Source organism: Zootoca vivipara, chromosome 11, assembly GCF_965207765.1.
Source record: "Zootoca vivipara chromosome 11, rZooViv2.hap1.1, whole genome shotgun sequence".
NCBI lineage: Eukaryota > Metazoa > Chordata > Lepidosauria > Squamata > Lacertidae > Zootoca > Zootoca vivipara.
In genome coordinates, this window is record NC_142594.1 from 4057063 (window position 1) to 4072313 (window position 15251).

At 41.7% G+C, this 15251-nt stretch overlaps 1 protein-coding gene across 3 annotated transcripts in view; it reads left to right on the forward strand.

The window, feature by feature from the left end:
- The window catches only part of GLI3 (GLI family zinc finger 3), a 244269-nt gene that overhangs the window by 114939 nt on the left and 114079 nt on the right, over window positions 1-15251 (forward strand). For all 3 annotated transcript variants that reach the window (XM_035129597.3, XM_035129598.3, XM_088654320.1), the window contains exon 4: window positions 5245-5277. In XM_035129597.3, the coding sequence (XP_034985488.3) occupies window positions 5245-5277 (33 nt within the window). The remainder of the gene's footprint in view (window positions 1-5244; window positions 5278-15251) is intronic.

Consider the following 15251-nt stretch of genomic DNA (forward strand, 5'->3'; position numbering starts at 1 on the left):
TTCAGCCTGGAAAAGAGGAGACTGAGAGGGAATATGATAGACATCTTCAAATATCTCAAGGGCTGTCACATGGAAGAGGGAACAAGCTTGTTTTCTTCTGCTCTAGAACCAATGGCTTCAAGTTACAAGAAAGGAGATTTTGACTAAACATCAGGAAAAGCTTTCTGATAGTAAGAGCTTTTCAACAGTGGAACGGTCTCCCTTGGATGTTTTTAAGCAGAGGTTGGGCGGTCATCTGTCAAGGATGCTTTAGCTGAGATTCCTGCATTGCAGGGGGTTGGACTGGTTGACCCTGGGGGTTCATTTCCAACTCTACAACTCTATGATTCTGTTATTATTGGAGGAGGTAGTTATCATCATCATCATCACCCTCATTGTCAAAATAATCACCATGAGTTCTTCTAAGGTGTTTCTAGGTAGTGCAGTTTCTTCTGACTTTTCCTTGCACCTGCAGCTCCCACAACACCTCCCGCCCCATTTCCAAAGTTTCCCTAAACCCTCAAGCAGATCTTGAGGATGGGGGTGGGCATGGGGCAGTTGCAGAGGGAAGAGGGCCTCAAAGTAAATTTTAAAACTGAGGGAAGAGTGAGGGAGGGAATTCCTACTTCAGAAATAATGTGTTTTGTTCGTGGAAGGGAAATTAGGATTCAAACTGTGGTGATGTTGCCTCAGATAGCTAGACTTTAAAAGTAACCCTGACCTTGTGCACAGTTTTGCATTATATGGATAAGAAACATATTAGGAGGAAAGGGAAATAAAAGTAAAAAATAGTTGTAGTTTTTAAAGTCAGCCAGGATAAAGCAAAGTGACCAGATATTTTATAAGGAGATATTTTCATTTAAAAACAAAACAAAACAAAACATAAAAAGAGTTTGATCCTGGGTAGAGATATAGTTAAAGCTATGGTTTTCCCAGTAGAGATGTATGGAAGTGAGAGCTGGACCATGAAGAAGGCTGATCGCCGAAGAATTGATGCTTTTGAATTATGGTGCTGGAGGAGACTCTTGAGAGTCCCATGGACTGCAAGAAGATTAAACCTATCCATTCTGAAGGAAATCAGCCCTGAGTGCTCACTGGAAGGACAGATCGTCAAGCTGAGGCTTCAATACTTTGGCCACCTCATGAGAAGAGAAGACTCTCTGGAAAAGACCCTGATGTTGGGAAAGATGGAGGGCACAAGGAGAAGGGGACGACAGAGGATGAGATGGTTGGACAGTGTTCTCGAAGCTACGAACATGAGTTTGACCAAACTGCGGGAGGCAGTGGAAGACAGGAGTGTCTGGCGTGCTCTGGTCCATGGGGTCATGAAGAGTCGGACACGACTAAAGGACTAAACAACAACAGCAGAGGGGCTTTACAGTGATGGGAAATGAAAACGGAATTTAGAGAGGAAACAGAGAGGATACACAAGGCTGATCTAGAAGGCTTGTCTATACGGAGTGAAGGTCCAAGGAAGAACAGAGAGACTGAGAAGAAGAAAATATAGGTATAAAGGGGCAAGACCCTGGAGATATTTGAAAGTAAGTGCAAGAATCTTAAATTGGAGACCTAAAGAGAGAAGGAGCCATTGAAGAGAGCAGCACAAAGGAGTCATATGATTGGAATGACAAGTAGAAAATATCAAATAGCATGTATTCAAAAAACCCTTGGATAAGAGGAGATACAATTGCTTACCCGCAGGCATTAACTCACTAGGTGGTTCTCGTGGGCAAACCTCTGCTCCTTGACCCCAGCAGCGCTTATTTAATGACCTGTTTTTAGATTGTGCATATTGCTTTTCAATAGACTTCAAAGTGGCTGCACACAGTTTTTAAAACCAACAACTTCATATGAAAATAATAATATTGAACTGCTTTAAAGGCAGCTGTGTATGTGAAGCTCTTTGACCTCTCTAAAGACCTGTATCAGTTGTAAATATTGTTGCCCCTAGCAGAACGCCATTCCTGCGTGCATGATGAGAACTTGCATGTGCCCTTATAGAGAAACATTGCCTTAACTGTGGTTTAGCTGTCATTAGAGACAGAATCTACTCAGTCTTGGGACTCAGCAATCAAAATGTATCATTTCTAAGTCTCTGAAATCATTTATCCTTTTAAGCTTTTTCATTGCTGCTGATGTTTCTGAATTCTTGAGAAATACTGTTGCAACTGCAGCCTGTTGCTGTACAAGGTTGCTTATCCAAGGAAAGCTCACACAGTGTCAGATCCCGAGGTGTTTGTTGTTTATGGAGGTTTCAATTAGCATCTGAGTGATGTCACTGGGGAACCTTTCTTCTCCACGCAGTTATCTTAGATGCTTGATGCCAACATGCAAAACTGCTTGTCGACTGAAAGCTTCTGTCATGCAGTTCTGTGTGTATCGTTTGGGTACCTCTGCAAGGCTGACAGGGAAACCATGCATGAAAGTGTGCCCTTCAAATATGCAATATTGTGTTCTGTGAAACCTTGACACTTATTTGGTGCATAATTGGAAGTATTGAGTAGGACAGGTACGGTCCTGGTATGAGGTTTGTTTTAAACGTCACATGTAAGTTGTTTCTTTGTACTTCTCTAGTCTGAAGTTCACGGATAAAACTATCAGTCCTTTCAGGGCTCCCATTTCTATATTTTTTTAAAAGACCACATTTTATACATGCACACTATTCAAAATTGTTGGAATGTTGTATTTGAGGATATTTAGCTGAGTACCAAAATTATTAGTAACGTCGAACAACTATGAAGAAAGTGTCACTCTGTAAAATGTTCGTCCTGGTGCCTTTGCAACCTCAAAAATAAATGTTCCAACCAGGTAATAGAGGTAGAGTTCTGTGGGCAAGGTGATAGCTGCCAGTCCTTGGGCAGAATATGGCCCGTGGAAGACAGGTTTTAGTGCCCTGCATAGCCCATTGCCTCACCCCATAGTTAGCCAAACCAGAATAAAATACGCAGAATAAGAAATACTATGTAAATTTGCATGATTTAGTCAGGGAGCAGAATCTAGTATCCAAAATTTTAACTGCAGGTGTAATTGGTGGTAGCTGCAAACACATCCCATGCTGCCCCTAGGTTAGTTGGAAGCACTGGGAATTAAACAGGGTGAGGGGAGAGCCTTACAAAATGCATTTTGAATTGATTGAATTGAGAAATAAATACAGAAGAGAGCCCGCTCCCTTTTTGGACTAAGTATTATGATAAGTAGGTTTTGAATGGAAAAGGATAAGTGTCCTGGCATTTCTAAATAAGTTGTTCACAGTTAACCTTCTTTATTGGAGAAAAGTAGGTTCATGAGCCTAGAGTTGGACATCAGTGAGAAAAAAAGGGTTCAAAAATCTTGTTACTACTTTAGTGTGAAATCTCAGCCCTGTGCTGCTGTCAGTTGGAACTTTCTGATTAATTTTACTTGATCAGCATTTCACCCTTAAATAAATATGAAGGCTAAATTTCCCTGTAATTAGAAAATATTTGAAAGCAACAATTGCCTTTTCTCTTTACTTCTCCTGCTGCTCCTATTTCAGTTGCCTTTTCTTTCTGGTCAGAATCATGCTGCTTCACAAAGAAGCTTTATAGACATGTACAAACAAACTGCATAAAACAAATGTGTTTTTTAAAAAACATTTATTTATTTAAATTACTTGCTTGCTTATTACTTACCTACTTATTTACTTGCTTACTGTATTTTTCGCTCAATAAGATGCACTTACTTTTTTGCTCCTAAAAAGTAAGAGGAAATGTCTGTGCATCTTATGGAGCAAATGCATGGTCCCTGGAGCTGAATTGCCCAGGGGCAAAAAGCGGATCATGCTTTTTTTTTTGAAAGAGCTAAAGGCTAACAAGAGGGAAAGAGAACCTGCTCAGCAGCTGATTGGAAGAGATCAGGGAGGGAGATAAGAGACACTAGCTCCCTTCCCGGCCCCACCCCCTTGCCCGGGCCTCCATTGTTGTGTTTCCCCAGCGACATGTGACTGGCTGATTAGATTATCTGTCTGGAAACTGTAAAAATGGCTCCCCTTCCTTTCCTAAAGAAGTTGCAGAACTGTGAGTTGAACTCCATAAAAACAGGATTTTTTCCCCTTTGCAAGGTAAGCGCAACAACTTTGAGCTGATCCTCAAAAATGGAGCTTTCCCCCTTTGCAAAAAAGCTGCACAACTTTGAGCTGATGCTCAAAAAAATGGAGCTTCCCCCCCTTTGCAAAAAAGCTGCACAACTGTGAGCTGATCCCAAAAAACCCCAGGGCTTTCCCCCTTTCCTCCTCTAAAAATTAGGTGCATCTTTTGTTCAAGTGCGTCTTATGGAGCGAAAAATAAGGCACTTATTTAAAATGTGTAAATTACAGCAAGTTGTGACCTCTTCTTGAGTTGGCACCTGGTCCAAGCCCAGATCTGTTGTTATGCAGTATGTGACATCACCCTAAAGTTACAATCCTATCTCTACCAACTTATCTGGGATTAAGTCCCACTAAACTCAAATGGACTTACTTTTGAAAAGTCATGCATAAGAATGCACTGCACATTAATAGGTTGGAGCTAGACTAAGGCGGCCGCCATTTAAATTCTGTGAATAAATTTAGGATAGTGCAGTAAACATGTTTATAGTAAACATGTTTAGGATCATTCTCCAAGACCCTGAAGAGGTGGCTCTCTAGTAGGTACCGTGTTTCTCATATTATAAGACATGTCTTATATTTATTTTTTCCTCAAAAAAAACACACTATGGCTTATTTTCAAGGGATGTCTTATTTTTTCCTCCTCCTCCTGCCGTGGCCGGCATTGCTGCTACGCCTATCACTATGTCTTATTTTCGGGGTATGGCTTATATTCCTTGAATGCTTAAAAATCCTGCTATGGCTTATTTTATGGGTATGTCTTAAAATATGAGAAACAGGGTATATCTTACTTTTTGCAATAGGGAAGAAGGGAGGGAAGAGAAGGCAGTACTTTCTTAGCTCTCCCCACCCCATCCTAGTTACTAAGGGAGAGGAAAGTACTGTAGTGATATGTATAAGTCATTGGCTTTTAAAATGGATCCTCCTGTTTTTATTTATGTTCTAGCACAATAGCTGAGGCATGTAAGAAATGATGTAAACTGATTTCACTGGTGCAAAGGAGTGGCAGTTTGGTGTCCAGAACTAAATATCAGTTTTGCAGATGAAGCCAATAACTGACTGAAATAAAGGCATTCAAAAATCATGATGCCTCTTTAATGAATTAGGTGTCAAAATTTCTTTAAAAATAAAATTGTAATGTTCTGTGTATTTTTCTCCCCCAGATTCGGCCCCTGCTTTGAATTCTATAAAGTACTGTAAGTAAACTTTTTTTGTACTTGATTTGTTATAGTGAACATTCATTTTCAATAATACTTTGTTATGTTTGTTTGAATGTTATCTGCCATAAAATATATTTGAAATAAAAATGTGCAAACACTGTAGGAAAATGCTTCAGTTTTAGCTAAACTGCTTGGTCCCCCCCCTCCCCCTGTGCCTGAATTGTTTTGTCTGAGGAGGCACTCCCCAAATTATTTTGAAATAAGCTTTAGCTGATATGGGACACAGGTGGCACTGTGGTGTAAGCCACAGAGCCTAGAGCTTGCCGATTGGAAGGTCGGTGGTTTGAATCCCCGCGACGGGGTGAGCTCCCGTTGCTCGGTCCCAGCTCCTGCCCACCTAGCAGTTCGAAAGCACGTCAAAGTGCAAGTAGAAGGTAAACGGCGGGAAGGTAAACGGTGGTTTCACTAGAAGTAGCTTAGTCATGCTAGCCACATGACCCTGAAGCTGTCTGCGGACAAACACTAGCTCCCTCGACCAGTAAAGCAAGATGAGCACCGCAACCCCAGAGTCGTCTGCGACTGGACCTAACTGTAAGGGGTCCCTTTACCTTTTCCTTTAGCTGATATATACTTGGCAGTTGTAAACTTGAAACAAATGCTAGTTGAGACATCTGATGCAGTACCCTTTGAGGAGTGAGATGAAGGCTGTCCTGCCTGGATGGAGCATCAAAACAAAAGCCTTAAGTGAATCTTTTACCTTTACTGTCTCTGTTTCTTCCCATCACAAATGCTCCTGGAGAGTTTCGGCTGATCAGAGTGAAAACAAGACCAGGTTTGATGTATCTGTGGTTGGATTCCATATAAGGGGGCTTTGTGGAGCTTATGACTCATGGGAAACCTCTGGATTTATTCCTGACCCTATGAAGCTGCCTTGTATAAACATAGACTTGTATAAATATCTATCCAGACCAGGCGTTGGGATAACCAGGCCCAGGGTTCTGATAAGGCCCTCTAGCTTCTCTGTCTGGCCCTCGGGTCTCTGCCCAGGCCAAACCCTTCACTGTCCTTGCTCCACACACTCCTCCAGTGTTTTTGATTGCCTCAAATATACGTACGTACTTACTTCGCCAAACCTTAATTAGGCATTACAAATATAGGCCATCATAAAACATCCATATGTAAAATGGTAAAATATATACAAATAAACAGCCATGTAAAAAATGTAATAATGAGGATTTTTATTGGATTTTCTTCCCACTATAGAGATACAGTGGTACCTCGAGTTGCAAACGCCTCAGGTTTGTGTAGACCACAAACTTGACATGAGTCAACAGTGTGATGCAGCAGCTAAAAAAGCCAATGCAATTCTGGGCTGCATCAATAGGAGTATAGCATCTAGATCAAGGGAATTAATAGTACCACTGTATTCTGCTCTGGTCAGACCTCACCTGGAGTACTGTGCCCAGTTCAAGAAGGATACTGACAAGCTGGAACGTGTCCAGAGGAGGGTAACCAAAATGGTCAAAGGCCTGGAAACGATGCCTTATGAGGAACGGCTTAGGGAGCTGGGTATGTTTAGCCTGGAGAAGAGAAGGTTAAGGGGTGATATGATAGCCATGAAATGTTGCCCACAAAGACTCTTGGAGGAGACTGATTTTCTAGATCAGCAGGGTTTGGCCTGGTTTTGACAAAGAAACTGGCCGCCTTATATGATGATGTTCGTCAGTCCTTATATGATAATGTCTGTTAATCCTCCTTGACCTCTTGGCAGCTTTCAATACTATTGATCACTGTATCCTCATGGAGAGACTATCTGAGTTGTGTGTGGGTGGCACTGCTTTGCCGTGGTTCAGGTCCTACTGTTTTTCAGAACCATAGGGGCTTCAATGTGGGGTCCCTTAGGGCTAAATTCTATCCCCCGTGTTGTTTAATATCTATATGAAGTTGCTGAGTGGAGTCATCCAGAGTTTTAGAGTGTGCTAGGGATGCACAGCTCTACTTCTCTTTTACATCTGCCAGTATGGCAGTGGATGTTCTCGGCTGTTGTCTTGCGAGGTACCACTGTACATGAGCATTTTATGGCCCGAACTCAAATACTAGGCATGCCAATACTTAGGCAACCAGCGCTTTAGGATAAAGGGTGCCAACAATGTACTCTCTCCCAAATCAAGATGTTACCCTGTTTTGCAATTACCATATTCTAATATTGGAGAGAAAGATGCTGGTGCAAATTATTTATAATTGTGTATAAAGATGGAATGCCTTCAGGATATTATGGCTTTGTTCTCTTTCCCCACCCATTTCTAAAAGAACCTATGGGAAATAAATAATAATTCTATGAATATGAATAAAAAGAATGAAAAAATGACCAAGTAATATATCTGTGAAGTCATTTTCCTGATGTTCAACTTGTGGCTTTCCTCCCTGGAAATCTAAGGAAGTGTCTATTTCATACCCTCCCATTCAGAAAAATTATCCTGGCAAGCAGCCAACTTCCCTCGTTCTCTTTATCTAGGCTTCAAGTGCCACTTTCTTTTCTCTCTTTGCTTCCCTTCCTTGGCGCCTCCCCCTGTGCATTCACTGCCTGTCAGGTCTGTAACCAGTTCAGCAACAAGCGGGGATCATAAATGCGGATCATAAATGCTATCACTCTCCCCCCCCCATTGGCTTCAGTGAATTTTCAGCATTCTTGTGATACTTCACTTTTCCTTCTTCCGTTTTTCTTTTTGCATTGGCCACTTGATATGACAGACTTTGTCAGGAGCATCCACATAACATAAATCACGGCTTTCCCCTTGTAATTAGGTACCACCAGTGACCGGGAAATTATTGAGATCCCAGTCATGTGAGTTTCTATAGGAAATTCCACACTGCTGAGATGATCTCTGGTTCCAGCTTCAAGGTTTGGAGGATGTCTGGGTTCATCATGCTCACCGGAGGAGGCTGGATTCTGACCATGAGGAACATTTTGAGTGCTCTTGTAGATAGCTCTCTTGACTCAAACTTAGAGCGACACAAAGGGCGTTAGATAAACAGGGAAGTAATGCACCCCTTTGATTATCAAACTCTGGTAATCTTTGATTTCTACATATTTTAACAGTTTGAGACACTATTTGTTGCATTTTTATTTTTGAATATTTTGCTGGTAGGCATACACCTGCAAACTTGAACTCTCTGGCAGAATTGGAAGACTATCAACGCTCATTTGTTTATGCTTTCGGACTGTCTTCAAGTTTTTCTGTGTTTTAAGGTTTGGGCAACAACTCTCTGCAGATCAATAGACTTTGACACTATGAAAAATGACCAGTTATGTCTACCAAAATGTCTTACAGCTACAAGTACTGATATTTTGATCAAAACTTTTCTCCATCTCTGACAGAGAGCAGTAGAAGCAGCAGGGAGTGACAGCAAGTTCACTCTTTTTGCAATGCTCTGCTCTCTTAAGAGTTAATTCTCTTTTTGGTAGGCAACTGGAACTCCCCAAAGTGTCACTAGGATGCCTGCATGTCTGTTTAGGGTGCAAATAGAGCTTCCTCCCCCCCCTTACTTCTTTGGTTGTATTTTCTAACCGAAATATTGTCAGCTTAGGTTCCTTTCTCAGGTATTAATCCATTTTTATTTAACTTCAATTTTATCCTGATTGCCAATCTTCTGCTTTTTTTTCTGGGGGAAAATATTTTGCGAATTGTGAACTGTATTAATGATTTTGAAACAAACAAACAAACAAAAAAGCAATGAATATGGTGTCTTTAAGGGCACTGAAGAAGAGCAGGCTCTTGAATGACTGCAGGTGAGATGTTAGAGAATGGGTCAAACCAGCAGTGGATCTGCCACTCAAAGATAACAGCCCAGTTTGGGGTGGGGGGAGCAAACTGCTTGCAGTTTTGTGTGTGTGTGTGTGGGGGGGGAAGAATAGCTTGTTTAATTGACTCTATGGATCTAATATTTTTCGTTAGTTTGCTTCTGTAAACGGAGATGGTAAACAGGTTTTCCCGGTAGGAAATAGTGGGGTCGGCAGAAGTGAGGATGAGCCCTAGAGTTGGAGAGTTCATTGAAAGTACGTCATGGTCTGCTGGGCCATGGCTGATTTTCATTTTTAGATACATACAGTTGATATGATTTGTATGCTGTTTTGCATTCATGTGGTGGATGCAGAGCTGCAAGAAACTGGACTTGTTGAGTTTGTTCTCTTTTTTGTTTTGTTTTGCAGTTATTTGTTAAAAGCCTTGAGTTTCTTAGTTTTAAAAAGCATTGAATTAGCCAAATTGTAAAATGGACTTGGAAATCAGAAGATTTGAAACTCTTAAGGCAATGTTACTTGGGGTTTGTAGGTTGTTGACCATGCAGGTAACATGCTTTGAAAATTAGCATTTGAGGACTTGCTTAACTCGAGGCTTTTTAAGATTCTAGTTAGAGCATGGTTCAACCAGTCTATCCCACTCTACCAGAAAAACTAGCTTTAGACCAAGTCCATAATATTTCCTAATTGAAGACCAGGAACTAATGTCCACACTAGTACTTTTCCTTTCTGTAAGACCTATGCAATTCTTTTGCAGATTAATCCATTCCATGTACTTGTAATGCCACTAATTTTATTGTTCTGCATCCAGCTAATATATGAGAGTGAACTGTCCCCGATTTCCTTTCTTAGCTCACATAAAAGCACTGATAATCAGCAGAGGATTTCAGCCCCTGCAGATAATCTCTTCAGGGTTATCACTTACTTAACAAATGGATGTGTGAAGTATTTGTAAAAAGGCTTTTTGAAGTGAAGTTCCACATGGTTGCAGCTTAGAGCTGAAGACAAGGCAGTGTTTACACAGGGCAGAAGGCTTTGTCTGCCCAGTGTGGTTCTTCTCAAGTGCTAGTAGTCTAAGGCTAAACTGTTTGCCTTTCTAATGAAGTGAACTGTTTGTTTGAAATATATGGCAGAAGGTATTTAAATAGGCCCTAAAGTAAACTATAGCGCTGTTCAAATATGCCCCCTGCATATCTGCTTGGGGAAGGGAAGGAAAACAATTTGGCCACAGCTTACCTCAGGGAAGAGCAGTTAAGGGAACTGTTTAAATAATAATAAGCAGATAACTGCCACAGTTCCTTACAAGCCTTCTTGCGATAATGTATATATACTAGTAACTTTGCATTAATGTAACTGTTTTATATGTAACTGGGCATTTTTGTAATATTTTTGTTCAAGTTGTTTGTGCTTGCTTCAGTTTTCTGTACACCACTTAGAGATATTTTAAATACAGCGGTACCTCTACTTACGAATAACTCTACTTACGAATGTTTCTACTTACGAACAGAGCTCCGTCCACCATCTTGGATGCGATTTAGATAGGATTTTTTCTACTTACGAATTTTTAGATAGGGTTGCTTCGACTTACGAATTTTTTCTCCCAATGCATTCCTATGGGATTCGACTTACAATTTTTTTTGACTTACGAATGTGCGTTCGGAACGCATTAAATTCGTAAGTAGAGGTACCACTGTATATTAAGTGGTGTAGAAATCACAAAATGTTCTTCATACTGGGGATTCTTCAGTGCTGTGCCTAGAACGGCAGGGACACCACGAAAAACCTCCATCATTTCTATGGTTTAAAACAAGGATTTTGTTCCCCGTCAGTTGTGGAAACATGAGCCCTAGCAAAAACAGACACTCCCCCAAAATATGTTGGCTTGGTCATGTCCACAGAATGGAAGATGGCAGGATCCCCAAGGATGTGCTCTTTGGGGAGCTGGATTCACTCTCCAGGCTCCTTGGCAGACCAGCTCTGCATTACAAAGACGTCTGCAAACATGACATGAAGGCTGGCAACATTAACCCTGCCACGTGGAAATCCCTTGCAGATGACTGCAGTGCCTGGAGACAGTCAGGTTGTGCATCCATAGCAGTGACTAGAGGAGGAATGGGCGCTGGGAGGAGGAGCGCAGAGAAAAGAAATGCCATGGTGCATCTGCAGGCGCACAGCTGGACGCCTTCATCTGCCCCAACTGCAACAAAAGTTTGGAAGGTTACAGTCCCTTCTGTGGCTGCCGGGCATAGCTACCCTCGCATTTCCACCCTCTCCATTAATGGCCTTAGACAGACTTTCCAGATGTTCCTGTAGAGATGGGGAAAGGACTATAAACAATAGATACTGGAATTTCCTGGGGCAATTATTACCAAGAGGGTTGCTGTTCAATACTGTATTGACAATGTGTGTGTGTGTGTGTGTGTGAGAGAGAGAGAGAGAGAGAGAGAGAGAACTATATACTTGGGGCGGGGGGAAGTTTGGATAACTTAATAATAATTCTTTTCAAGTGCTGTTCAAATTAGGGAAAAAATAGCATATAGCCTTTTGTGTGATTTTGAAACCGGACATTTACTATTAAGGGGGTTAATTTAAAATACGTTGCTAAATATATCATATGAAGAAAGAGTACCTAAACTGATGCAGTAGACTTAACTCTAGATTTTCAGTAGGTTTTTAAAATAAGTCTTCATCTGTGCTTTGTATGCAGTTGTGAAACAAATGCAACAATGAGTCCTTTAAAAAAATGCTTTTAGTGTGCAATAAACACACTAGAATTCCAGTGGCTTTTCAAAAAGCTACAAGAGTGGCATTAAGAAAAGACATTCTCTTTGAAGTTACTGACCAAAAAGGGAATGCTGTCATCTCTGTCATGAGCATTTAAACTTTTAACCTCCAACCTTTGTGTCAAAGCATTTTTCCATATGGATGTAAGCTTACCTCTCAAGCCCCCTCGCTGTCCCATTTCCTTCTTGACTCAGTGGGGAATGAAATACTGAAATAGTGGGGAAACCAGTTGCCTCCCATCCCCAAGATAAAAGGATCACGAGGAAGGCCTCTGCACCAGATCTGAGACAACCAGCATGCTGACACAGGGGGAGAGGTGCCCCTTTAGGTCCCAAGAATTAAGACCCGTCATTTAGGGCCCTACAGGTCAGCTCTAGCACCTTTAAAACACCTCCTGGAAGCACATTGGTAACCAGTGAAGTTCTTTGAAGATTGGTGTTACATGATGCCTGCTAGTTGCACCAGACAATCCACATTCTTCACCAGTTTCAGCTTTCAGGTTGTTTTTAAAGGCAGCCTCAAACATGGTACATTACAATAACCCAACCCTAAATTAGAGATTATTTTAGACCATCATCTTCTTATGTTTGAAGATAGATGATATTTGTTTTGTGAATTATTTTGTGTTTATTTTTATCGACTATGTGTGTGTTTGAGTGTGTGTATAATGTATGTAAACAACAACTGCAACTCGAGATAGATTATTGATCTCTCTGGCCAGGTTATCTCTAGCCAGTGAACCAGGTTATCTCTAGCTGGTGAACCAGCAAGATCTGGAAAAAGGCACTCTGAGCCACTGACATTACCTGTGCCTCTGCTACATCAAGAAGTATCCCCTAACTAGACCCCTGCTATTTCAATCTAAAACAGGCTTCCCCCTTCCAATACTACCACCTGGGAGCCACCTACCCTCATCCAGCACATTACAGTCTCCAAACACCTGCACTGCCTCATCTGACTCATAGGACAAAGAGAAATAGACCTGGATGTCTTCAGCACACTGATGGAACTGCTCTCCAAATACCCTAATGACTTCACTCAGCGTCTTCATGTAGTTGCTAAAGAGCATGGGGGACAAGATGGAACATTGTGGGACTCCAGAGCACAAATGCCATGGGGTTGAGCAAGAACTCCTCTAGTGCAGCAACCATCCCTGCCAGTTGATGTGAAGCACCTTATCACTGTACCTCCAACTCTTACAAGAGAGTGGATTCTGCAAGATATTATGGGCAGTGGTATCAAAAGCATCCAAGAGATGAATGAAAGTCAACAGAGATGCACTTGCCATTTGTGTCCCAGTAGAGGTCAACTTTCAGGACAACCAAGGCTGCTTCAGGGGCAGAAACAGACATGAAAGCAAACAAAAATGGGTCTAGATAATCCACCTCCCAACATCTCTTGTGATAAACTACATATTCTGGTGGGGAGCAGTGAATGGTCCACAAAGCAGTATGTCTTACCACTTGCTTACATATTTGTGCTCTAAAGGAATGCTGTCAATCAGTCCAGATGCTGGTTTTGACCTATAAAGCCTTAAATGGCTCAGGGCCACAATACCTCAAGGACCGCCTCTCTCCATCTGGAGCTAGGACCTGTGTTACTTTATAAGCCGGAATAGCAGAGGTGAAATCACTTGACCAAATCATGTAGTGTACAAGTCAGCGATGAACCAATTTCACCCAACCTATGTCAGTTCCATTTGTTGGAAGTGTTTGCTGCAGATCTGTGTTATGGAGTCGTACATTCCATTACCACCAGGTAATTTATCTGAATTCCAGTTGCTGGGGAGCAACAGTGGGAGAAAGCTATTACCTTCTTGTCCTGCTTGTGCACCTTGTGGAGGCATCTGGTTGGCTATTGTGATGCTAGAGAGACCTGTGTTCTGATCCAGGAAGGCTTTCCTTACATTGCTAAGAAGATGCATGAGTGATTCTTGCATCTGTTATCCTACCGTCTCAAATTTTGGTATTACCCTTTGCAGTTACAAAGCTGTCAGGGCCTGCAAATTCAGATTAAAAAAATATATATCATGAGGTATTAATGTATTTCCAAGGCACAATTATTATTCTTTGAATTTGTAACTGAAAAGTTTAATATAAAGATAGGCTTACTAGGGACTGTGCCCTGCTAGCATAGCTCTCCAAACCCCACTGACTCCCCTTAGTGCTCATCAAATTCTCCTTAGACTAGGGTAGGGGAGCCTTGTTGGCGCCACAGCCGCGATCCTTATCTGGATTGGCCTCATGTGCCAAATTTGACAGGTGAGTGGAGCCGCACATATGCCAATCGCATGATATTACAATGACTAAGGTGATGATGTAAGAGGGATGTGGGTGGTGCTGTGATGTAAACCACTGAGCCTTGGGATTGCTGATCGGAAGCTGGCGGTTCAAATCCCCGCCACAGGGTGAGCTCCCGTTGTTCGGTCCCAGCTCCTGCCCACCTAGCAGTTCGAAAACACTTTAAAGTGCAAGTAGATAAATAGGTACCGCTCTGGCAGGAAGGTAAACGGTGTTTCCGTGTGCTGCTCTGGTTCTCCAGAAGCGGCTTAGTCATGCTGGCCACATGACCTGGAAGCTGTACGCCAGCTCCCTCGGCCAATAACGCGAGATGAGCGCTGCAACCCCAGAGTCGTCCGCGACTAGACTTAACTGTCAGGGGTCCTTTACCTTTTTAAGGTGATGCTAAAAGGCAAAGTTTTTCTTCATCGTTTTATTAGTGATTTGCATGGAATCCCATGCTAAAATGATGCAACCCTCCCTCCCTTTTAACAAGATAGTCTTATGTACACCCCCTTTCATTTAAGGAAGGGTGTGCATTAAATACCCCCTTAAAAGTTACCAACCCAGGCATTTTAGGAGGCGTTTCTAGGCAGGTTTGCATGGATCCTCCTGCTTGAACAATGGGGGGAAAGTGACCCTGCAGTTCACAGCACCAACGCTGGCAGCAAAAAGAACTGCAGTGTGATAGCAGCATTAGCTTCTTGTTATAGGTAAGGGAAACTGGGTCTGTGAGGTAAGAAATGTGTGAGGTAAGAAAGGACTGGAACAACTAACCCTCTCAAAGAAGGAAGATAGATTCTGGCAAATATGGGTTGGTAGAACTCAAAATAGTCTGTAGTAATGTAACAAAGTTATTAGGGAACACTATATGTAAAAATATACTTGAAAGAGCAAGAGCAAGTCAGTATTAAATAACTAAATCACTCTTTGGAAAGATTTACAAAACTTTTGGGCAAAATGAATGATGTAGAAGGAGTAAAATATTTGGCATTGGTTCAGAATTTGGTATAGTACTAAAGGCATCTTATCTGGAAAGAAAGATCAGAATGATGGAAAAGGAAAATAGTCATAGGCTTATACTCAGAGGAATGTGCACATATAGTAAAAGAATGAGATTTAAGTCTGGAAAAGTGATCTGTGTTTGG